The sequence below is a fragment of the Gymnoscopelus braueri genome (assembly GCF_963280865.1).
Source record: "Gymnoscopelus braueri genome assembly, chromosome: 4".
NCBI classification, from domain to species: domain Eukaryota; kingdom Metazoa; phylum Chordata; class Actinopteri; order Myctophiformes; family Myctophidae; genus Gymnoscopelus; species Gymnoscopelus braueri.
In genome coordinates, this window is record NC_137605.1 from 27,249,806 (window position 1) to 27,275,148 (window position 25,343).

The window sequence follows — 25,343 nt, forward strand, 5'->3', positions numbered from 1 at the left end:
AAAAAAACTTGAAGAAAATTTGGAACATTTTTGAAACATTTTAACAACAGAAATATTGTATGGGGGGGGGGGGGTCTGTGAACAAATACATATTAATTTGGGGGTCCTTGACTTGAAAATGTTGGAGAAACACTGGTTATAAACAACATTAGGAAACAAGCCCTAAATATAGTCAGGCATTTGTTTTGCACCAAAACCACTCCTTGGGCTAAAAACGGCCCAATCTCAATGGGCTTTTTACACAAAAAGTATACCTGGAAAAGGGTGGCTATGGCCCTTTTTAGCCCAAGGAGTGGTTTTGGTGCAAAACAAATGCTTGCAATGGATTCAGAATCATAAAAACACCCGAGTTTGACCCCTCACATACTACCTAAAACAGAATTAAATTTTGATTTTTTGGGGGATTTTTTAAAACCAAGGTTATGGTGGGTAACCCAACTTTAAGGAGCTGTCAAAAATTCTCCTAGGGAAACTGCATTTCAGTCTTTGTGAGATGTGTTACTAGACACCTTTACAAACACATTGGTGAAGATTTTTTTTGGTAAGGAATTTATTCCAAGATTGGAAAATGTTCTGCTAATATCCCCTGACTAATAAGCAACTACACGTTAGAAACGAGCCCAAAAAAACGCAACCCAACCGCCAATAATTACAAGCAAATTAAGTCGCTTATAATAAGCAGACATGGCAACACTGTACAGGAGGTAGGCTCCATTGCGACATATGGGTGTGGGTGAAACCTTACAGTGTTATTTTGTTTCCAACTGTAGTCCAGAAAACAACGTATGCCTTGTTCTGAAAACAAATCGTGTTTTCTAAGTAAGCACTAAACTATTACATTCTGTGAAACGGTTCGTTTCAGTAAACCCGTTTCATAAGGCTGTGTCCTCTCCACCTATCGGTGAGTTGGTACGGTCCAGAGAGACTGACGCTGAAAGCAGTTGGTTAATTTTCAACCTGTGTGTGTGTGTGTGTGTGTGTGTGTGTGTGTGTGTGTGTGTGTGTGTGTGTGTGTGTGTGTGTGTGTGTGTGTGTGTGTGTGTGTGTGTGTGTGTGTGTCACACAGTGTGTGCGTGTGTGTGTGTGTGTGTGTGTGTGTGTGTGTGTGTGTGTGTGTGTGTGTGTGTGTGTGTGTGTGTGTGTGTGTAATTTCAATATTCTGGTATAATTTACTTAAAAAAAATAAAAAATCAAGGACAAGTAAGTAAACTTAGACTACAAACCATATTATGACTTATGACTACTATTCAGTGGATCATGAAACAACACAACCATTTTTTCAACCATTTAATTGGACAAAGCATGATATTTGATCACATTTAAGCTCTGCTGAGGTTAATTACAAATTAATCAAAATGATGGATTAGAAGAGCTCTATGCATGATTATTTTCAGCGGTGAAAGGTACCTAAATACATTTAGGCTACTCTTGCTACTCCACTTTATTTCAGAAGCAAATACCATAGCCAACTTATTCCACCCCAATTACTATTTGACAGCTTTAGTTAGTAGTTACTTTGCAGATTTAGAAAACACAAAATACATGAACTAATCAACTATTATGTATTTGTTAAAGCAAGTTTTTAAAATAAAATCAGGTCCACCTTTACCAGCTGCATGCTGCTACAACATTAAACAAAACATGAATGCATTCATAATAACAATAATTACAATATTATTGTGAAATTGGCCATTCCTTTACATTTGGTAAGATACTGTAAGCTTATATTATTTTGATGCCAATGCTTTTGTATTTTACTCAAGTGAAATGTTGTACCGGTACTTCTTCAAAGTACTTCTTCCTCCACTGGTTCTTTGTCACACCACAGAAACTTTGCTGTAAATGTAAGGAAATCAAAAACACACAATGTGATGATATATTTAGTTTGAGAAAACCTTTAATTAAAGCTATATCATATAATGTAATTTAACTAGAGTGACATTTATGGTATCATTTAAGAAATTGTAAAAGAAAAAAATAATTTCAATTTATTCAATTTAAATGGCAAATGAATACCAAAAGAACATTATCTGACATACTTGGGCTTATTCATTAGCAGAAATGTAAACAGGTCGAACCTACCGTGCACCGCTCTTCTTGCTGTCAAGGAAAGAAGAATATATGACTTAAATACTCAAACTGACCACAATGGTAAAAAGAGCATTTTTTTTTTACAGGGGATCAATATACTGAACACTGCAGGAGATTAACATTACTGAATTAGCAACTTGTTAGAACTAAAGTTCTGATGAGAAATTCCATGAAAACGTTTTTTTGTACCTCGCTTCCTCTCTGCAGCAGCACACCATCAACACTATGGCAGCGACTGTAAACATAAAACTGTTGTCATACATTGTGGCTCATGGCATTCCCCCCAAAATCTTGAAATCTAAAAATTATAATTACCCAATTAATGTGTTAAATACATACCTGTAAAAGTGCCAAGAGGCAGAAGCAGAACCTCCCTGAGTCGAGGACTGAAGATCTTGGTATTGTCAGAATTGAGCGTTGCTAAAGAAAAAGAAAAATAAATTAACTGGTTGGTAGAATTATGATCTCACCAGAAGGACCCACAAACCACTGTTTTAACTATTACCCATGTGAATAGGTCAGTTGTTTCCAAAATAATATATCATTAATTTCTTTATGTTCATCATTATTATCATTGCTTACAGTTCAGTGTAAATAAGATAATCTAAATAAAGGGTGTTAGTGATCCGGGCCACCATGAGCTACCAGAACAATTTGTAGTGTGCATTGGGATACATTCTACAAGTGTGCAACACCCTTCTTCAAGAAATGACCCCATTTAAGGTTTTCACTCCCCTCTCGCTGTCCTAGACACGCCCCCGGAATTTCCCTTGAGTGCTGTAACTAGTATTCAGTAACCACATGTCCTGTTCACATTCCTTTCACAGCTACACTGTAGCATAAACATAATCACTGATAATGGTTTTATATAAATATTGAAACATAACACATAAGTCACGTTATTGTTTGTCAAAACGACACCACTTTTATAAGGTTCAGGAAACTGCAAAAGTTAAGGAATCAGTTGAGTTAATGAAGGATGCTTCCACATAGGAGGTGTCCTTATGCTTAAGCCTTAAGCAATAATTTATCTTTACTACAACCTCATTGTGACACTGCATTTTAACATTTGGAGGCTGAGAGCTTCTGTGGTGAGTTTCTGATGTTTCACTAATAGCAGGCTTCTATGCTGAGAGGGAGTTTGGCATAATAGTTTGAGCTAAAGACATCATCGGCTAGGGGCAGCGGTGGACACAGAGAAGTGCAGTATATACTTGTCTGAGGCCAGTACTGCCGAACTCAATAAATAGGTTCTTACTTTGGATGTGTAATGTGTGTATGGACATTTATTTAGCTGTGCAGCTAATATTCTTAGTGGGCTAAATGCTTACTGTTGTTACCAGGGGCTTTTTCCATGGATGGACAGGCTGTCGAAGAGGCAAAGGTTTTTGATTAGAAATATAACATGGTGTGTAGTTTATACTGTACACTGCATACATCAATTGATTCAATATATGCATGTACCATTTCCAAAATGTCTCTTTTGAGTACAAAAGCATTGTTTGATGTTTACCACAGAGTGGGTCATTATTTTCAAGCAACTTCATCTTGTGTATTAAAAAGTAATTTATGTTGAGTACATTTGCAAAAATAAATGTCTCTTTTTGGAAATGTATAGTCACTGTATCTCATTTATGGAGAGAGAAAAACTTACCCTTAGGGTAAATCTTCTCTGAAGTGTCACCTTCCACATCCAGCCATTTAAATGGCTTTGAGCAGATGATGATGATACCCTGGCCAAGACACACGTTGCACCTCGTGTTGGGGGAGAAGCTGATGGTGGAGCATTCTGAGAAGTTTTCGTTGTGGTTTCTCTGGTAGACAAGTGTATCATCTGGTCCATATATCGTCTTCAAATGTTGACATGTGATGTCCATGCAGGGAAAGCAGGTGCCTGGAGATGAAATTTAGAGACACAGGTAAACAGCAGGAGACAGGATAAACAAAACACAAATAAATCTCCAGATTATTCCAATGGAGGTGATTAGTGTCCTGCGGTTTGAGACTGTGGTTGTATTGTGAATATCTTACGTTCAAGTGTGTGGTATTGTGTGAATGTGAAGTATAAAGCCCTGGCAAATAGTTATCCTAGCAAAAAGTTACATTAAAACAAAACAAAAAACCCAACCACTCACGGCTACCTTCCATAATCCTATTTATAAAGGGGCTCGGGTGGCGCAGGGGTAAAGTTCCTGCCTAAAACCACACAATCAAGGGGTTTGACTTTGAATCCTCTATGGTGCATCCAACTTGGCCGGGCACTCCAATGAACAAAATTGGCCATGTTCACTGGAGAGAAACCGAGGGACGAACATTTCTGTTGCTGCACTAGAAACTCCTACAGGTTGGCCAGGTCTGTTTTTTAAAAATTGATATTCGAACTGTGGTGCCACTATATATGTCTATGAATTGAATACCAAGGCCCTCATTGGAAACAAGACCGCAAGGACTTTCATGAACGGACCTGTTAGATAAAGTATTTTAAATGTAACTGTGAATTTGGAAGGGGGATTTGGAACTGACATAATGACTAAATTGGGAGAAAATTAAAAAAAAAAACTAATTCATAAAATGTTTTAAATTATGGTTTTGCACCACTGCGATCTGAGCATCTTTGGGGCATCCTAAAATAAAACAAATCACATAACATGTCAGAAACCTACAAAGTAAATTTCTCTGCTTTAACACTCATTTTATACTCTCAGACATAAATTAATACTGAGGAATTTACTGTGTAATAATATATGCGTTAGATTACCACAATGTAACAGCGCTCTATCTCTTGTTTCTATCCAAAGATAATATGGATAATCTTTGCATCAAACGCATATTGTACATGGAAACTATATTGTTTGTTTCATAAGCCCCTGTGTAAAATCTTGTTGTTCCCCTAAAAGGTCAAATCATTGTTAATGCAACCCTAACCCTAACCCTGTTTTTAGATTTATTTTATTTTAGATTAATAATATATGTATTACATGAGGCATAAACATACATGAGACCCTAACCCTAACCCTAAAAACCTAACAGTAAAACCTTAAAAAAATTATATTGAAGATCGAATAGATTTGCAAAATGATGTGAGCATATTCAGATGTATAAAGAATCTTGAAGCATTGCACATGCTATCAAAATTACAATACATACCTGTACCATTGCCAACAGTCAGAAAAGGCTTAATTTGAGGACTGAAGGTGTTGTTATTGACAGAATTAAGCATTGCTAAAGGAGAAAAAAGAAAAACAACTGGTTGGTACTTGGTAGCATCATTACTTCAACAGAAGGACCCACAAACCAACATTTTAACTATACACATGTGAATAGGTCAGTTGTTATTTAATCAGTTTCCTGATGTTCATCATTATTATTGCATTTACAAAGTTCAATAAAGAAGAGGAACTACAGGTAAACACCAAAATAACATCAGCACCTAAATTAAGGGTTTTAACAGTGAGCTGGGCCACCATGAGCTGCCAGAACAGTAACAGAAGTGTATAGCAATAAATAATAATAATACATAGAATTTATATAGCACTTTTCTAAGTACTCAAAGCTGCTTGTGTGCATTGGGATACATTCTACAAGTGTGTAACACCCTTCTTCAAACAATTCCTCCATTATCATCTCCTGTCCTAGACACAGCCCTGGAATTTCCCTTGAGTGCACAAACTAGTATTCAGTGACCACACATGTCCTGTTCATGTCCTTTCTCAGAAATGCTACACTGTGGGATAAACATGATCACTGATAATAGCTTTATATATATTGCCAATCACCTTGTATCTCTGTGTCATTCATTGGACCTAAATAATGCCTAGGCAAATGCAATCAAGGTACAACAAGAAGCCAGTATTTTTCCACTGTTAGTGTTCAATGGACAATTGCCTATGTCCTTGGTGGAATGTCAGGTTCAAAAGTATATATAAATATCCTTCAAAAGCAATTATAATGTATTGATAGGGTTATAGGGCTTTATGAGAATTACTCATCCCCCACACACATACACACAAAAAATATGTATTGATGGATATGATAAAGAGACCAGTACTGCAGAACTCAACAAATAGGTCCATACCCGGTGAAGTGCGCAGGCGCCCACCCCACCCCCCCCCCCCCCCGCGTACCGTCACGCGCACGGGGGGGGCTTCGCAACGGGCTTCGCAGTTCTGTTCAGCCACTGTGGTTGCCCCAGCCACTGAGGAGAACCGGGCACACAGTTTTGGTCTCACCACCGTCGACCGACCACCCACCCACCACAGAGGTTTGTCAAATTATAGGAGGATGTGAGTACAGAGCATGGACTGTAGTGGGCTAGATGCTTACTGTTGTTAGCAGGGGCTTTTTCCATGGTTGGACAGACTGTTGAAGAGACAAACTTTTGATTAGAGATAGCATGGTGGTCAGGTAATACCTACAGTATTACCTACACTGTATACATGTGTATACATGTGTATACATCAAATGATTCAATATTATGCATGTAACATTTAATTTAACATAAAATAATTAGATCTCTTTTGAGTACAAAATCATTGTTTGAAGATGAACACACAATACTGTATGTCATTTACTATGACATATTGTCAACTAACTTTATCTTGTATCTTTTTCTTTTCTTTTATACATTTGCGGACCAAAAGTGTACCTAAATCATATATCATTATTTACTGTATCTTAATTGTGGAGAGAGAAAACTATAACTTACCCTTCAGTATGTGCATGTAACATTAAATTTGAATATATCATTCTATTCCAATTGTTAGCTGTCTCTTTTGAGAACAAAGGCATTGTTTTAAGTTTACCACACAGTGGGTCATTATTGTCAACCAACTTCATCTTGTATCTATTAAAAAAAAATATATGTTGAGTACGAGAATAAATGTCTCTTTTTGGAAATGTATAGTTAGTTACTGTATCTCATTTGTGGAGAGAGAAAAACTATGACTTACCATGGGGGTAAATCTTCTCTGAAGTGTCACCTTCCACATCCAGCCATTTAAATGCCGTTGAGCAGATGATGATGATACCCTGGCCAAGACACACGTTGCACCTCGTGCTGGGGGAGAAGCTGATGGTGGAGCATTCTGAGAAGTTTTCGTTCTGGTTTCTCTGGTAGACAAGTGTATCATCTGGTCCATATATCGTCTTCAAATTTTGACATGTGATGTCCATGCAGGGAAAGCAGGTGCCTGGGGATAAAAAAGAAATACAAATATACCGGTAAACAGGAGACAAAATAAACAAAACACATCCTGTTTCGGGGTTTCCCCTTCCCTTCACTTGGATTTTCCTGCAAATTTCCCTCCCTAGAGCTTATTTCCTTAATAGTCCCTCTTCAGTATACCTGTCCATTTTCACTTCTTCTGTGCACATTCTCTTTTGCGTTACACTAAGCCTTCCAGCAATTACTAATCAGTTCCTGACCCATCTCGATGAACTCCAGGACTTTGCCTGGACTTTGATTCTCTGCCTGATCTCTCCCAGTTAACAGGATATCTCACTTTCAAAACAACTTTTGCTCATGTTATCGTCTACTCAGGCTTTTGGGACCCTGGACAGTTTTTAAGTTGCTTGATTCAGTATTTAGATATTTGATATTCATTTTATCAGAGATGCCCCCTTCTTATAGCCTGGTAAACCCTCCCTCCGGAAATCTCATTTCTATCACTCCTGGAATCAAATAGAAATGAGATTTCCGGAGGGAGGGTTTACCAGGCTACCCTTCCTATACAAACCCATTGTAACTTCAAACTCCATTTTAACCATGTTAGATTCATTGGAAACACCTGTCCTTGGTTCTGATGACTGATATTGTCCTTCTAATACGAGTCACCAGAACCACGGTCGGGCGTTTTTGATTAATCTAAAGGTGGCTTTCCATATGCATGGCCTCACCCCTACCCCACACCACCCACTTGTGCCTCGGTTTCCACTACAATGAAGTGGGTAGAGTGGTGTGTAAGTGGTACTAAACTGGTGCCTAAAAAGTACCCAGTCCTGGGTAGGTCTGAGCTAGGCCAAACGGGGCCAAACACTTCATAATGACTGATCACTCACCGACTTTTTATTTAGAACAGGATATAGTTGTAAAACATTATAATACTTTATAGATTATTAAATCACAGTTATAGTCTATTATAGTGTATTATAATTATCATAGTTGTAAAACATTATACTACTTTATAGAGTATTATGATCACAGTTGTAATCTATTATAGTGTTATAATTATCATAGTTGTAAAACATTATAATTTATATTGTATTATAATCAGTTATAAGGATCCATTTGGTTCATACCGAAGCACATGGTTAACCGGCACGTGCACAGGTGATTTGCATTTGTATACAGGACAGTTGGCCACTCACCTACATTACATTGTTAGGCAAGAAGCAACCTATGTTTACATTACAAATGAGTGTCAATGACCGGAGTCTGCTACTCATACCTGTGGATTTGAGAGGGTGGACTTATGTGTAATGGAAACGGTAGATATTTTGATGCGGTGTGGTGTGGTGTGGTGTTGTGTGGTGTGGTGTGGCGTGGTGTGGTGTGGTGTGGTGTGGTGTGGTGTGGTGTGGTGCTTAAGCTGCAGTGGAAAGGGGGCTTAACATGTTAAAAATGGAGTTTGACGTTATAATGGGTTTGTATAGGAAAGGGGCGTGTCTGATAAAATGAATATCAAATATCTAAATACTGAATCAAGCAACTTAAAAATTGTCCGGGGTGCTCACAAAAGCCAGAGTAGATGATAAAATGACCCAAATCTTTTTTGAAAGTGAAATATCCCTTTAAGTTTGCCTTCGCTATTTGATATCCTGGTTCTGACACTTGCCTGTTTTAAACCTTCAAACCTGTTTATTACTTACATGACCATTTATGTGTCATGCTTGTGGGATTTTATCTGTTCTGAGACAGTGACCATTACAAATAAATTTAAATTAAAAGAACAAAAATCCACAACCACACCCACTTACCATCATGATTATATTCATAGAATATTTTCACTTACAGTTTTGCCACACTGCAGTCTGAGCATCTTTTGGCGATCCTAAAATCAGAGGAACATACCATATCAAAGAAATTCACAGTAAAATGCTAATTTTGGACTTTTGGACACCCATTTCAAAATTGGTCCTCGCTAATACTAATTATAAGATATACCATTTCTGTCTACTCAGTCTGTGACTCAGAGGAGGGCTTTGGACAGTTCAGCAACCTACCTATAACATCATCGGTAGGCAGGTTTGGTCATTTCAAAGAAGATTTCAAACTTTTAATATTTTATTTATAGCCCATCAATGAGACACAGAGTGAGTAGATAGATATTGTGCCATCTTATAATGAGCATTACTAAGGACCAATGACAAGGTTGAAAGTGCTCCTTTAAATGAACACTGATGATATACAACATATGGGTAAACTAAACCACATTACCACAGTCTAACAGATGCTTCTATCCAAAATCATCAAAAGAATATTGTAAATTAAAACAATAATGTAAAAATGTTTATTTCATTGTCCTTGTGTAAAATGTTGTAGTTCCCCTAAAATATTAAAATATTGTTAATGTATATTACTATTTTAGATAAATAATATTCAAGTAAACCGTCTCAGATTATGAACTAAAAAGAAGAGCATGCACATCCAATAGCAGAGGTACTGTACAGTGAAGACATACATGAGATATAGACATAGAGAACACACACTGTAAACTCCTTCATTCTGATGAATAACATGTCTAGTTGGGTTTTTTTTCTCTCTTTTTTTTCTTTACTTTTGGAAACAAAGAGTGTGGAAATATGTTTTTTGGTTTCAGATTCAGAAATATAAGGCTCAAATCATGAAGTGTAACTTAAATAAAAATTTCAGAATATTTTCAGAAACTGCAACATCAAATCATGTTTAAAGGGCAAGACCACTTTGGTAGAGGTTTGGGTTGTGTAGTTACCTTGCCATGATGTAACTCCAAAGGTGGGCAAGAAATACAAAATAATTGCTCCATTGATTAGAAATTGATAATTCAAAATATGCTCCTCATTGACTTACATTGTACGGTAAAACTGCTCTCAAAGTCACTCTTTTAGCACAAAAACGAACGCAAACAAAGTTGATTCAGACAATATAGAACATCACCAAACCCAGTACTGTTTTTTTTTTAAATTAAAATGTCAACTTCCTGTTGATTTTGCCATTTTTAATAAGTAGAAAACCCGGACTGGATTGTCGGATCCGGATCCAGATCTTCAAATAGTAAAATCAACAGGAAGTTGACATTTTTATTAAAAAAACAAACAGTACTGGGTTTGGTGATGCTCTATATTGTCTGAATCAGCTATGTTTGGGTTTATTTATGTGCTAAACGAGTGACTTTGAGAGCTGTTTTACCGTACAATGTAGGTCAATGAGGAGCATATTTTGAATGATCAATTTCTAATCAATGGAGCAATTATTTTTGATTTCTTCCCCACCTTTGGAGTTACATCATGGCAAGGTAACTACACAACCCAAACCTCTACTAAAGTGGTCTTACCCTTTAAGTGTAAAGGTCCTTACACACCGGGGCGAATTCTTCATGCGAATAAATACGTTTTTTTTAAAAACCTTATAAAGTCAATGCAAGCGTCCACATCAGTTTCGCGAAGCGAAAAAGCGTATTTTAATTATTCGGAACGAGTCCGAATTTTGCGTATATTCGCATATTCGCCGGTGTGTAAGGACCTTAAATGTTGACTTTTTACTCATCATGCAGAACAAAGATTTAACTATTTAACTATTAGCTGATTAATTAGCATTATGCATATCATCATTCAGACATTCCCTACATACCAACAGCTCCTTCTTGTGCCATAGAAATGGTTAGACATCCAGTTGCCACCACAAATGTAAGAAACACTGGAAATGAATCATAGAGCATATAGAAAATTAACTTAAAAGTGAATATAACTGAAAGAAGGGAATGGCATGCAACAATTAAAGAAAGAAATTTAAATTAATTTACATTTCCAGTACTTATCCATCCCAGGTCTTCGTCTTGGTTTGCTTCTTCTTCTTCTCTCATTTGCTGGCAGGCCTTTGGGCATTTCCTGAGCAAGAAGGCCCATGATGCTGCCATTTCGGTCTTGCTCAACATTTTCTTTCCCTCCATTTGATGGAGGGATGATCTCATTCTCATTGGCTGAGACAATGGTAGGAGGAGCCCCTTTAGAATATTCATCAGAAAAACGATGACTCTTCACCATGGAGACACCAGTCTTAGACAGGAGGGTGTCATAGCCTGTAGTAGACTCTTCAATGAGCAGATCTGGCATCTCAAAGGGGCAGTATGAAACGTACTGCTCTTCCTTAGGGATGGGCTTAACAAAGCTGCCAACAGCTTCCACAGGTGAGGAACTTTCACATGGAAGATATTCATTCCACCGGTGCTCCATGTTGGAAGAGAAGCCATCCTCACTGAATACATGAGGGAGAGAGGTTGTTTTATTTTTCCAATATAATTTAACATGAGTGATTTTTTTTTTGTATTACCGTATAGGACCACAGTAGCAATAAAACTCATTCAACTCATAAAAAAACAAATGATCCATCATATTTTAGTATACTTTTCCCAAGCACAAACAATGGTCTAATCATAAAGTTTACAAATGTTTTTTTCTAAGAAAACAGGAACTTAAACATAATGCAAACATGAAGAGATTTCATTTGGTTTGTGCACCATCATGGAAAACAACATAAATTATTATGTTTTATTTTAAAACACAGATATTAATACAGGCTTACCCGCTCTCCTGAAATGGCCGGCCACCTGTAATAAATGAACAATAACATCAGTGACACCTTTGAAATTGCTGGGCAATAAAATAAAATAAATCACTGCAGGCCTAAAATGTGGGTTTTAATGTCGTGCATATTGGGTTAGCCTGCATTCAGACTTTACACTAGGATTACACACACACACACACACACACACACACACACACACACACACACACACACACACACACACACACACACACACACACACACACATACACACACACACACATAGGGCTGTCACGATTACAAATTTAAGTTGACGATTAATTGTCACTCAAATAATTGCGATTAACGATTTAATTGTGTGTTTGGCATTGAATATTGGAACATATGAAGCCTTTTAGGCTTCGTAATCAAAAATTGCACAGGGCAGATTTGACAAATAACTGAAATATACAAATAAAGTATTGACATATTTGATTTTTTTTTTTTAAATGTAAAAAAAAAGCAGAAATAGCAGATCTACAAGCTTACAATGTGTCACTTTGTGACGCATTAAGCCCGTAGATCAGCTATTTCTGCTTTTTTTAATATTTGAAAATGTGTGAAAATCTTTCAACATGGAAACGATTATGACGATTATGCAAAAACGAATTGCGATCATCTCAAATAATTGCGTTTAGACGACTATGTAATAATTGTGACAGGCCTACACGCACACGCACGCACGCACGTGCGCACACACACACACACACACACACACACACACACACACACACACACACACACACACCCTTTACATTTCTTTATTGGAACGAGGCTTCATGATATCCTCAGAAATAGCCATTTTAACGCAACAAAGTTATTTATCATCATTTTAATTAATTCTGATGGTCTAAAAAAAATTAAGTGACACTTGTGGTGTTAGGGTCCGAAATGACCCGGCAAAGAAGTGTGGCTCAATTCCCCCCCCAAATTGTCAATATTCAATGTTTACATGTTTGAGAGTGAGAGAGACTTGTCCTCAATTAGCATTTGCTATCAGGAGTAAAATAAAGAGTTTATGAAAAATAAATGACTTTTTACCTTCTATGGTATACGGGTCATTTCGGACCCTAACACCACTAGTGTCACTATTTTTTATAATTTTAACATTTTTTAAAGTTTAAAAACGAAAACAAGTATTTTTTTTTGTGTGGAAGTGTGTTCTAATTATTATTCTTAATTATTCTATTATAGCTAGATAACATCATTATCCATTGCCTTCATTATAGGAAATGAGTGAATTTTAACATTTTTATAATAGAAAACGAGATATATTGAAAGATGAAACCCTAGCCCTAACCCAACATAATATTTTAAAAGGTGTTTACATGGATATGAATGCATTACAAGTCACTTGAAGTCAGCTATGAGGTGGGAGGAAAAAAATAATGAAAATACTTATTTTTTGAGTATTTTGGGCTGATTTAAATCACGGGTCAAATTCGCTAACACCACAAGTGGATGCAGTTTTCGAACACAATGCAAGGGTTAACACAGAGGTGCTCAGGTGATTGATAGATTGAGAGTTTTACTCCAAAAAAAAGGAGGAAGAAGAAGAGGAGTAGTGTAGGCTACAAGGCTGGGTTAGTGTATTATGGGCCAGTAGAGTTGACCAAAGTTTCTTTGCAATGCAACGCGGCGACGCCACACTGGACTGTGGAAATGTTTTCACTGAAGGAATCTGAATGACCAGCCTACTACCTGTCGAGATGTGCGCCCGTTATCGATAGCGCGACAACATTGACAAATAAATGCTATAGAATATTTGAACACCCACTGATTAATGTGCCAGCAGGTCAGGCAGCTGTGCGCGTGCCGCGTAGCCTACTGTACTGGAATGGCGGCAACCGGCAAGACGGGTGTTTACCGGCATCCGTGTCGCTATGACAAGTTCATATTCATATAATACCATATACCATTCCGTTACTGCATCCCAAATTCTGCATTTCAAAATAGCCTACCAAACTTACTTTCAGTCCGAGTCTGATCAAAGACGTCCATGATCTGATGGCACTTCTTCCAAAAATCCCCACCAGCAGTCCAGTGACAACTTGTTGCTCTAATCCCAGGTCTTAAAGGAAATGCGTTATTATCAGGAAATGATAGCTGGTCAAAGACAATAGGAAGGGTGTCATTTCAATAACAATATCTCCATCTGGTGGAATAGCAGGCCCACTCCAGGCAACATCCAAACCTAATGAGCATACACCTATTTATAATTTGGCTATTCGTTTTCAGATCTGCCATGACAGCAGCTTAGCCTACTTACTAGGCCTATCTGCTGAAAAAAAAAACACAGAGAGACAGACATTTAAAAAGAGAGGATGTTCAAAGCAATCAATCAATCTAATGGTACTGAAACCAGAACAGGCATTGCATTTGATTGAAAACCTTTAAAGGCCCAATCCGGAATTGCTTGATCATTATTGTAATGACCACAGTGGGTTGAAGATTCACATTAAGCAACAACAACATCACAAGAAGCAACATCATACATTTCTAAACTCAACCTCATGCAACCAAGAAGGTGGGTGGTGTTTCTATAGCCCATGGTTTTGCAGCACACGCACACGCACACACACACACACACACACACACACACACACACACACACACACACACACACACACACACACACACACACACACACACACACACACACACACACACACACACACACACACACACACACACACAATATGACTAAACACACTGGAGGGGAGAGAACAGGTGGTGGAGGTCTTTACTCTTCCTAATATATTTAGATTTTTGTACAGGATCTCCTCTCTGTGATGTCAGTAAGAATACATTGAGGATTCAATCAGGAGCACTCATCCAATGCCACTTCGACTACGCATGCACCTCATGGTAGCACAAAGGCCTTAAAAACAAGGCTCCAGACATCCCAAAACAAACTGTTCAAGCTATGGCCTTACATCTACAACTAATTTAATCCCTGCTCACTTTGCTAGGGTGGGATGGCTCAGGGTAGAGGACAGAGTACAGCAACTTGCAATGGGCCTGGTCTACAAGATACATAGCCCTGGTCCAGAACGCTCTGGACCAGGCTACAAGATACACTACACCACAAAGACACCCATGTACCTGTCAAACTACTTCAAAAACGTCAATGACGTCCACAATCACAACACCAGTTCTACTGCTATGCCACAAAAATGTGGAATGCCCTACCAACAGTCATAAAAAAATTTGAATCCTTACTCTCCTTCAAAACAGTAAAAGAGCACTTACAGGTGGCTGCAATTCAGAACTGGCCCCTGTAAAAACTCAAAGCCTTTGTAGTGGGATAAACATTTCCTAACTCTGTTGGCTCCTCCTATGTTGTAGGAAGCCAACAGACTAGGCTACTGGCCACAATAGATCAGACAATGGATCAGATTGTAAATACCATAATTTATTTATTTCAACGCAGATAGTCTACATATTAAATTCAAAATCATCCTTAACCCTTAAAGGGTCTACACCATGAAAATCACTTTTTTCTTGTTTTTTTGTATTTTTTGGGGTCCCCAGTGTCTCTTGTACCCAAAAAAATGTTTTTTTTTAAAATTCAGTCATTCCTTCTCATTTCATGGATTTCCAGAATGGGCGTGTCTGAACAGGCGATCTCAGAATGGAAATGTTTATGATGTCACAAACATTATTGATGGCAAACCCAATGTTAAATGAAAAGTGCCCGAATCACTCCGAAACTTTTTCTACCCCCCCTAAGTGGGGGTCTACGAACAAATACTTCGGGCTCGGATTTTGGCTCCGCCCCCCGGAAGTGGGTGAAACAGGCACCTCAAACACTTGGTGGAATTGTTCAAAAATGTTCAAAGTGTTTTTTTTTCGATTTTGTATTTTTCTTAGATGCTTCTTTTTATGCAGAATTTTTCCATTTTTCCTTCTTTTTTTTAATAAATTTTTTAAATATTCTTTTGTATTAACAGACAGAATTGCTCAGTAGCCCCCCCCTGCCCAAGAGGACGTTTTGGTATTGCAGCTGAAAGCGCTGTATAAGCCAGAGACAATTGACTTGGGATGAGTATATCTGAGTGATGATTTAGGCTCAAACCTTTTGAAAAAGGTTTGAGGGACATACACCATATGATATTAAATATCAAATATTTTTTTTAAATTCATGGTGTAGCTCCTTTAAATTCAATTAATTTCAATGGACTAAAATCTTGGACAACACCAAAGGCCAATTAAGTGGCCTTGCCCCTAAAATGACGAAATTCCAGGCCTGGACAGAACAGTCATAAAAATAGAAATTTGTCAGCATTTATAGGCCCTACTTCTGAACCTAGATATAGCTGATATCATACAGAATGTGTGGTTGCATAAGGCCGGGGTCAGGGAGCATCTTGATAACCTTTTTTCCACAAAGTCAATGAAGTTGCATTTGAAGTTAACAGCTTCACATTTCTGTTCCAGTGGCTTTAAGCCTGATTCATACTTTGTGTTAAGACGGTGTCGCACACGGAAAATAGCTGATCTGCCGTGAGTTTGTAGATCTGCTATTTTCGATGGGCTATGGTTGTACTATGGGGCATAAATTAGGCAAAAATAACAGGCCTAATATAATTAGTTTTTTTCTGAGGAGGACACATTCCAAATAGGATCTCAATAGTCCTCTTGACATGTATCATCATCATCATCATCATCATAGTAATTATAATTATAATTATAATTATAATTATAATTATAATTATAATTATAATTATAATTATAATTATATAAATAACATATAAATAGAATAATAATAGATAATAAATGTAAATAATATAAAAAGGTTAATATAACCCACTAACAGTGTCCTTAAATGTCTTTGTGTTTAGACATTAAGTTGCGTAATGCTTCCTGTTAAGCAAGTTAAGGAGAAAGGCGTGTCTCCCTCGGGGCAAACCCTGGAAGTGGTATAAAACAGACAACTATGTTCTGTTGTGTTCAGACCTGCTACTGAGCCTTTCTACAACACAGAGGTATGTACCTGGAAATATTTCTGTGGTCCTATCTTCAATTTATTTCAATTTTATCATGTATGTTGTTGCTCATTTATATTAATATAATTTCCATAATACGATATATGCATTCATACATTTTAACTGTTGAATAACAATTTTGACATTGTCAAAAACATAAAGGATGCTTTTTGTAAATGTTAATGTTGTGGGATCGATCACCTTGTCACCAGGTAGCTTCAGTATCTTACGTTACCTAATATCCTTCAAGTGGTAATATAATCATTTAACGTATTCTTTGCAAAAGAGTTCTCATATGCATACAACTCTCTCTTTATAGAATAGGACCCTGTCCTTAATTCACTCTCAAGTTTTGAAACAGTCAATCTCTTCTGAATAATTTCATAATTTATGAATGCTAAATGTGGTAGCGATCTGTGTTGTTGTGTAAGACTGTTGTTCAAGTACATCAAAATGATTAAACCATTGGTTCTGAGCTGGGTTTGTTTGGGAACTAGAATTGTGTCCATGAATTAAAGAACCAATATGATTATTTCCCCCCTTTGATCCTGTCAAACATCACCTTTGGGTCCAATTCGAAGTTGAAAACATTGCATTAGACTGAAAACAGTATGTCTTGTTTATTTTAAGTTTACACATTGCAAGCCACGAAACTAGTGAAACTAGTCATTTTACATGTAAACTTACCAGTTTCAGGATTTTTCCTGCTCCATTACAAAACACTAAGCTCAAAGTTCTGAGACAAGCAGAAAGCTGATGTCAGGTAGTCAAACCTTTAAAAAGTTAACAAAATTGCAGTTTAGCTTCAGAGCAGGTGTTGATTTAACACATCATAATGGTAAGCAGCCAACATGAATTATCGGAGCACAGGATTCATGTTCCAATGCACTAGTCATGCAGTTGGTACCATGCATAACTTGTTTTCTAATCTAAGCATCATTGGAAGTGGCACACCCTCCATTTACAGCGAAATCCTCACTGCTCTGTGAGTGTTAAATATTAACCCAATGGACCATTTTTACCCTCTCACAATTGTACACAGAGGATTTTACTGTGTACCCAAGATCTCCTATCACGTGCACATCTATTTCTCAGTTTTCAGGAATGTTAACAGGGTGAATCTAGAAGAGACGCTATACTGAAAGACAAGTGCAGATTGTTTAAAGACAGAATATACTGTATAACTTTTACAAAACCTTCCCTGCTCTCCATCTCATTCATAATCCTTTAGATGGCGTTCAATAGAAGAACTATTGCAGCAGGCGCCTTTGGAAAGATATACAAAGAGAAGTATGGTGATACATGGGCGGCGATAAAGAGGGTTCCACAGCACCTCATCAGCAAGAAGGACCTAGAGCGAGAGTGCCAAGTGTATAAGTGAGTATGAGTGTGCTAATTGTAAATGATACATGATATAAAACCAGAAGAAATGCAAAAAACACGAGGGTAATCCTTTGTCCTTCTGTCTCATGGACGTCTGCAGTAAGGCAACTCATCCTAACATAGTGAAGCTTCTGGGAGACATAACTTTCAAGGATTCCAAATGGGTCCTTCCACTGGAGTTCATCTTTGGAGAAGATTTAGAGACCACCATCTTTAAAGCATCGAGGTCTAAAATACAGGTAAATACAATATCACTTCTCAGGGATGGGATTGTCAAATATGGATTTGGAGTAAAAATAATCACACACACTATCTCCTGGTGAGATTAATCCAACTGAATCCAACAATAAATCAGCTATTAAATCCACTTCAACCATGAATGGGAAATGTACATGAAGATCAGTGTGAACTTAATTAAATATTTCTAAGTCTTGGGATGAGACATAAATGAGATTTGGCAAACGAGAGTGCGACTCATTAATTAAAGCACTATTAATCATGCTGCACTGTGAATTCTGTTCCTTCTGCTGTTTCTGGCTCCTCTGTCGATTGTGAAATGTTTTCAATCTTTTTCTTCTTTTATGAGATCAATGGTTTCAACTATAAGCCTGAATCCTTGTGCTTTAATTCAACACTCATTTGTCCTATTCTACTTATTGAGTTCACACCTATCTCCCTCCAACACTTTTAGATATAGTCACCCGCATCATAGCCCTTTGGATGTAATCCATATTTCTAAAATATGCCTGTCCTATCTCCTATCCATTATAAACCAGTCCCTCACTTTAAGACCTTCCATAAATCCAACCTAGTTAAACAATCACAGGCCTGTAAACTTGATTTATTTCCTCCAAAATACTTGGAAAAAGTTGTTGTGGAGCAGCCCCTTCACGTGAATGAAGGACACAACATCTTTGACAAATGTAAAAGACAAAGATAAAACTGGTAACAAGGTTTGGCAAGTTTAATATTCTATTGTGGGGTTGCTTCATTTAGTGCCACTTTGGATTCCATTGATCATGCCTTCCTAAGTTCCTATTCAACAGGCATAATATATTGTAAGTATTTCTTATTAGGTCCATGTTATCAGCCACAGATCTGGCCCTATTAATTCATACACTCATATCACTTTTAGACTACCGACTTTATAATGCTCTTTTCACTTCCGTCAGTCAAGCTGCCTTGGCATGAGGGCGGCAACCAGGTATTGAATTACATCCAGTCGTTTACTCGTTGGTCCAGTATTTCACATACCTGTATTCTTGCCTCCCTTCCAGTGAAATTCAGAATAAACTGAGCCACCACCACAATCATCAGATAAAGTCTCTCTTATTCATCCCTTATTCCAGCCTGAAATGTCATATCTGTGTTTTCCTTCCTAAAGTGTGTTTAAAATGCTATATAAATACAGTAAAAAAAAAAGAATTAAAAAAGAAAAAAAATTGTTCTAATATATTCTAAACATTCTAAAACGTTGAACTTCATTTACCCTTTTTGTCACTACAGTTGACTCCATCTAACAGGGGAACTATTATCCTAGGCATGTGTGAAGGTCTGCTTCACCTCCACCTTAAAGACATCGTCCATCAAGACCTCAAGCCAGAAAACATTATGGTGAGTTTGTCTTCAAAATACCAGCATTATTTGAAAGTGCATGACAAGCTTGACAACAATCAAACATGAGGGCTCCACTGTTATCTTCCAGGTCGAGCATGGCACAAACAGGGCCGTAATCATTGACTTGGGACTGGCCAAGTTCTTCCGCAATGGTCTCAGCTCTGCCATAGACATGGGTAATGAAGCCTACTCAGCTCCCGAGGTGCTAAGGAGGGGCAGCCAACGTGACCAGCGCTCAGACGTGTGGGCCATGGGCAAAATCATCGCAGAGCTCTGTGCCCGCATTAGACTGCACACGCCAAGTGTCTGTCCCGCTAAGATCAAGGAGACCCTGCGGGATCAGCCGCACTGCCCTGCGGTCTGTAGGATGGTGGAGAGTGACCCTACTCTGAGGGCTTCCATGGCTGGTGTCATAAATGACATAAGGAGGGCCGGGGGTGGAGGGATCACTGGTGGACCTCCACCAAGAGGGCACCTCTTGGTGCCCGAGACGCGGAACCGATCTCCATCACCAAGGGGCAGAGCTCCATCACCCGTTATTACATTACCAGTGAACAGAGCCCCACCACCAGTGAGTAGGTGGGAGCGTGCAGCCTCTCCCAAACGAGAAAACGCAGGGTTGCATCCTCAAGCTGTAACACACCGATCTCCATCACCAATAGGCAGAACTCCATCACCAAGGGGCAGAGCTCCATCACCCGTTATTACATTACCAGTGAACAGAGCCCCACCACCAGTGAGTAGGTGGGAGCGTGCAGCCTCTCCCAAACCAGGAAACGCAGGGCTGCATCCTCAAGCTGTAACACACCGGTCTCCTTCACCACGGCCAACAGATAAGAGCAAGATCCAGGCGCTGGTCCCAGCAGAAGGAACAGGACTTAGTCAGGACATGATGAAGATGATGCTCTACAAGGAGGCCACTAAGGACCTCCCCTGCGGCCTGCCCACAACAGGGGTGGTGACGGTACGCCGCTTTGAGGAGAAAGATGGGGAAGTTGAAACATGGGGGCAGACGGAGGTGGTGACACGAGGTGGTAGGATAGTAAAGTATGACGATATAAGGTTCAACAACAGAGAAGGACATAAGACATAACACTTGAGTGATTGTTTCCATTTGAAATCACATCTACAAAAATGTGAGCATTCATTTTCTTTAGTTCCTTCTAAATTGAACATACCAAACACCAGGTTTGTTCATTTAATAAACAACCTGTACCTGTTCTAAAAGAAAGAAAGAAGGAAAAAGAAATGGGTAAATATTTAGAAATGATGATATTGATTATAATGATAATGATAATATAACACTGTTTCCTGCATCGTGCTGCTCCTACCTACACAGGTAAACACAAACATTTTGTGCGTTATGCTCCTTTGGTCAACATTATGTATGTTATAATACCAAATTATTATTTACAGTTAGATTTCTAGGGAAATATATCCAATTCTGAATGTTAATGTCAGGGCCTTCCTTAAAATGTTTTTATTTTCCCTATTGAACCGGGTTTTTTTCTTAATGGATTTGATTTCCAAAGAAACATAGCATCCTGAATGTTAATGTTAATGATTTTTCCTTCGAATTTTCATGTTATTGCCCCTATATCTCAGGGTGTGGTGTGGACACCGAGATATTCCTAAGTCACTTTTTACACTTAACACTCTTAACACTTTTGCAGTGCACATTCTTAGTAATGCAGGAGCAAATTAGGTGGATATACTGTACACTATTCTGCCAAAGGAAAAATAACTTAAATGATATGCACCAACTGGAACTAGTGTCAGCTAACACAAACTTGTTTACATACTGTCTTCTAGACATTAAACATTTGTTGTGCTTAGTCTACGTAATGAATGTAAACTATGCTGTGATGAAAAAAACTAAATCTGTATTTGTAATTTGTATAAATGGTAGATGCATTTTTGAGTAATCATTTTTATTAATCATTTTATAAGGCCACTGTGGACTATGTGCAGAATTCACTCAGAGAGAAGAATGATAAATCTGAAATAAAAAGACAAAACATAACACCAAAAACATTGTCCTCGTTTACATCAACACTACCTGTGATGAGGTCTTTCTACAGACGCTGACCAATACAGCATAATTATCAACCTCACAATAGAGGCAAATCAAATGGAACAGCAGAGCAGTCTTTATGTAGCCTATATGAAATCAAAATACTGTGTGAAATGTCCAAAACCAGTGGTTTTCATGTCAAGGACCCCCAAATTAATATGCATTTACTCTCATCTGAAAATATTTAGTTCCAGGGACTCCCATAAGAGAGGATTTGTGTTGTTAAAAATGTAAAAAAATTATTCCACATTGCTATATAGGCGATCTACAAGCTCACGTGTCGCGGTGCGATGTGTTGTGAGCTTGTACATCTCCTATTTTAAAATACCTGAAGAATAACATAGGGGTAAAGTGGTTGAACTGTTCCTTATTTTGGAACCCTCTCAAGGACCCCTGGGGGTCCCCAGACCCCATTTTGAGAACCACTGTTCTGAACCATACATGGTGGAGAGAGTATATCATGGCTCTTGAATTATAAGGTTCCAACCAGGTGTTTCGGTGTCAAAAAAAAACATTTTCTTTGACAATTTTGTTCATGTAATGTGTGACTATAAATGGCTCGAGCATGTATAGAAAAATAACGTGTATACAATAATGTGAATAAAAAACAAAAACAAGGTCACAATGGTTTTTCACTCTGGGGTGAAGAAAGTGTAACACCTGATACCTTGGAACCATGTAATTCTGAGCTCACACACTTGCACTAACAACACAGACATTAACATGCTCCAACTTGTCAAGATGAGAATTTGTGTATATATTGTGTTCCATACATTCCGGTCTCCTTACAAAGGCTATGTGTCATGCATATTCAATCTTGATATAAGGTGAAAGCAGCATTGCATACATAGTGACTAGTATTAAGCCTAATCTATACTCTGTCGCACGACAGTATCGCTCGCCGAAAATAACAGATTTTCTAGCCAACAACGGGACACACATTGTTTCTAAGGCCATAGGAGATTATTATGAAATCACATCAAATAAGACTACTGTTTGTTGTCCTGCAATATGCACTGATGCAACACAAAATGCCACTGGTAGTATAATTAACTTTTTTTACTTTAGAGAAGACAACCTCCAAGATGGCACCCCCTTTCCATTGAGTTCAATGGACAGGTGGTGCCATCTTGTGAGGTCCGAGCTATTAAAACAACACGGTGTGACATCACGTTCTTTCTTGATAGTGGATTAAAAAACATGACAATGACATGGAATCAAAATTAAGATTTACATTCCAGAAACATACAGACTGGTGACAATTTAAAAGAAAAACCCGGAAAGAGTATTTAACAAATGCTTCCATACAGGTCTACTGCATGATACAATAAAGCAAATAACATCCTATCATGCTCTGTGGATGAATAAAAATGTTGAGCAGGTCCAGTTGACCTCGATTTTGGATCAAGATGTTAAGAGAAAAAGATATGACTATGTAAGAAACACAGTTGGCATGAGCTTCAGTCACACAGACTGCTCAACTGGTTCAAAAGGAACTGTGACATCTGCATTTTGATTTTTCAAAAGACATCAGTAAATAGGCTTAAAAATCATGGCTGAAAGCACACATTCAATGACCGTGATGCTTGTGTGTTAATGCAATATGTAAGGAACAGAAGAGCAACTCTTCATCAGTTGACTGAGAATGTCAATACAGGATATGATCAGGCTGTGTCAGCAAGAACAGCCCATCAACAACTACATAGACACAGAGGGATATTATAGAAGGGTTGCAGTGCATTAACTCAATTCAACTACAAAGATGCATGCACATTTGAGAGTTAAGTGGTGCAAAACCCATAGGCCCTGGTATACAGAGATGTGGAAAAAGTGATATGGTCAGATGAGTCATTAGTCACCATATTCTCCACAAGTGAGTGCATGTGTGGGCATTCTGGGCAAATGGCATACACCAAGGGAACGGTACAGGCCTTAATGCTTGACCTCTACAGTCCAGTGGCCTCTATGTTCCCATAGAGGGAAGGGTCACTGCAAATCAACACAAACTTATTTTGACACCTGAATGGTTTGATGAGTATGAAAATGATATGTATCTATGCTATGGCCTTCACAGTAACCAGATATCAACCCAGCCGACTGACATTTTGGAGTGTGCTCTCCATCACCATCATCAAAACATTTAAAGAGGGAATATATTTTTTGAATGGTGTTCCATCCCTCCAGTACAGTTCCAAAACTTGAGGAACATACCAAGGTGCAGTGAAACAGTTCTGGTAGCCCGACACCTTACTAAGACACTTTACGTTGGTTTTCCTTTAATTTGTCACCCGTCTGTATATCTTCCATATCTCCCAAAGCAGGGGAGAACACCACAAAATGCTGGAATTAAGGTAAAACTCAGTATTGACCATCATTACAAAATTGCATTTTAGGGCATGTCATTGTTTTCAAATATTAAGCATTAACCTTTTTTGTTGGGTATAGGTATAATTTTAGAATGAAACCCTTGAAGTAGAGAATGACAGGTCTTCTGGGTGAAATTGTAATGACAACTTGTAGGAAATGTGATAGGCCAGTCCAGGTCGATTGTGTAATACACTGATCGAGAGAAAATATTTACAGACAGCGTACACACACACACACACACACACACACACACACACACACACACACACACACACACACACACACACACACACACACACACACACACACACACACACACACACACACACACACACACACACACACACACACACACTCCATCTACACAGCCATCATAAAAGAGCTGTCTTTGGTTTCAGCCTATACACTTACAGAGAGTTGCGTACTTGTGTAAACGATCATATCCAAAAAGTACAGAGGGTAACAGGGAAGAAAAGAGATTACATGCAGTACGTGGGCCTTAGTGGTAAGGACAAGGCAGATGCCATGGTGCATTATTCTTCAAAATGAAGAAAATCGGCTTTACGCACCCTCAACTTGCAATTAATGCAAAAGTTGCAATGCAAATGTCATTATGACACCAGCATATTTTGGGTGGAATGTTCGCAGCAGGAAACACACACACCCTCTTATTTAGACTGGTTGAAATCCCATTTTCTTTGTTTGTGAAAGACCACCACCACCATTTATGTTGTGACATGTCATTCCTCAACAAGTGATTGTTAAAGAATGTTCTCCAGCTGTTAAGTTTCACCAATTCTTCCTTACATTTCACAGAGTAATGTACACCTTTTTGTTGTTTTCCAATTTAGTGTTGTATTTTGGGCACTCATTATGATCCCACTTTCAAATCACCCATTTAACAGAATGTATCAATAAGCTTTGTGAGCTTGTATATATGCTGTTTTCGGTGCTTGACACAGCACGTAACAGAGTATAACTCAGATAATGCCACACCAAACCAAGAGGGCTTCTGTGCAAGTGA

The 25,343-nt window shown here is 38.2% G+C and overlaps 2 protein-coding genes across 4 annotated transcripts; one reads left to right on the forward strand and one right to left on the reverse strand.

The window, feature by feature from the left end:
• Positions 1 to 1,282: 1,282 nt before the first annotated feature.
• LOC308084296 (uncharacterized protein) lies at positions 1,283 to 13,970 on the reverse strand. 2 transcript variants are annotated; one of them, XM_080426873.1, is made up of 14 exons: positions 13,861 to 13,970; positions 11,870 to 11,894; positions 11,091 to 11,542; positions 10,919 to 10,984; positions 9,102 to 9,140; positions 7,041 to 7,280; positions 6,415 to 6,450; positions 5,239 to 5,313; positions 3,746 to 3,985; positions 3,432 to 3,458; positions 2,431 to 2,511; positions 2,281 to 2,326; positions 2,083 to 2,100; positions 1,283 to 1,836 (listed from the first exon to the last, which is right to left on the reverse strand). In XM_080426873.1, exons 1-14 carry the CDS (start codon positions 13,889 to 13,891, stop codon positions 1,818 to 1,820), a joined length of 1,395 nt encoding a protein of 464 aa, XP_080282999.1. In that variant the 5' UTR covers positions 13,892 to 13,970; the 3' UTR covers positions 1,283 to 1,817. The 2 variants fall into 2 exon arrangements, with proteins under 2 accessions (XP_080282999.1, XP_080282998.1); XM_080426872.1 differs by having other exon boundaries at positions 3,423 to 3,458.
• Positions 13,971 to 16,834: 2,864 nt separating this feature from the next.
• Positions 16,835 to 21,910, forward strand: LOC308084297 (uncharacterized protein). Of its 2 annotated transcripts, XM_080426875.1 has the most exons (6): positions 16,835 to 16,878; positions 18,110 to 18,255; positions 18,362 to 18,500; positions 19,768 to 19,875; positions 19,967 to 20,512; positions 20,630 to 21,910. In XM_080426875.1, the coding sequence occupies exons 2-6, from the start codon at positions 18,110 to 18,112 to the stop codon at positions 20,969 to 20,971; spliced, it is 1,281 nt and encodes a 426-aa protein (XP_080283001.1). In that variant the 5' UTR covers positions 16,835 to 16,878; the 3' UTR covers positions 20,972 to 21,910. The 2 variants fall into 2 exon arrangements, with proteins under 2 accessions (XP_080283001.1, XP_080283000.1); XM_080426874.1 differs by having other exon boundaries at positions 19,967 to 21,910.
• The last annotated feature ends 3,433 nt before the right edge of the window (positions 21,911 to 25,343 follow it).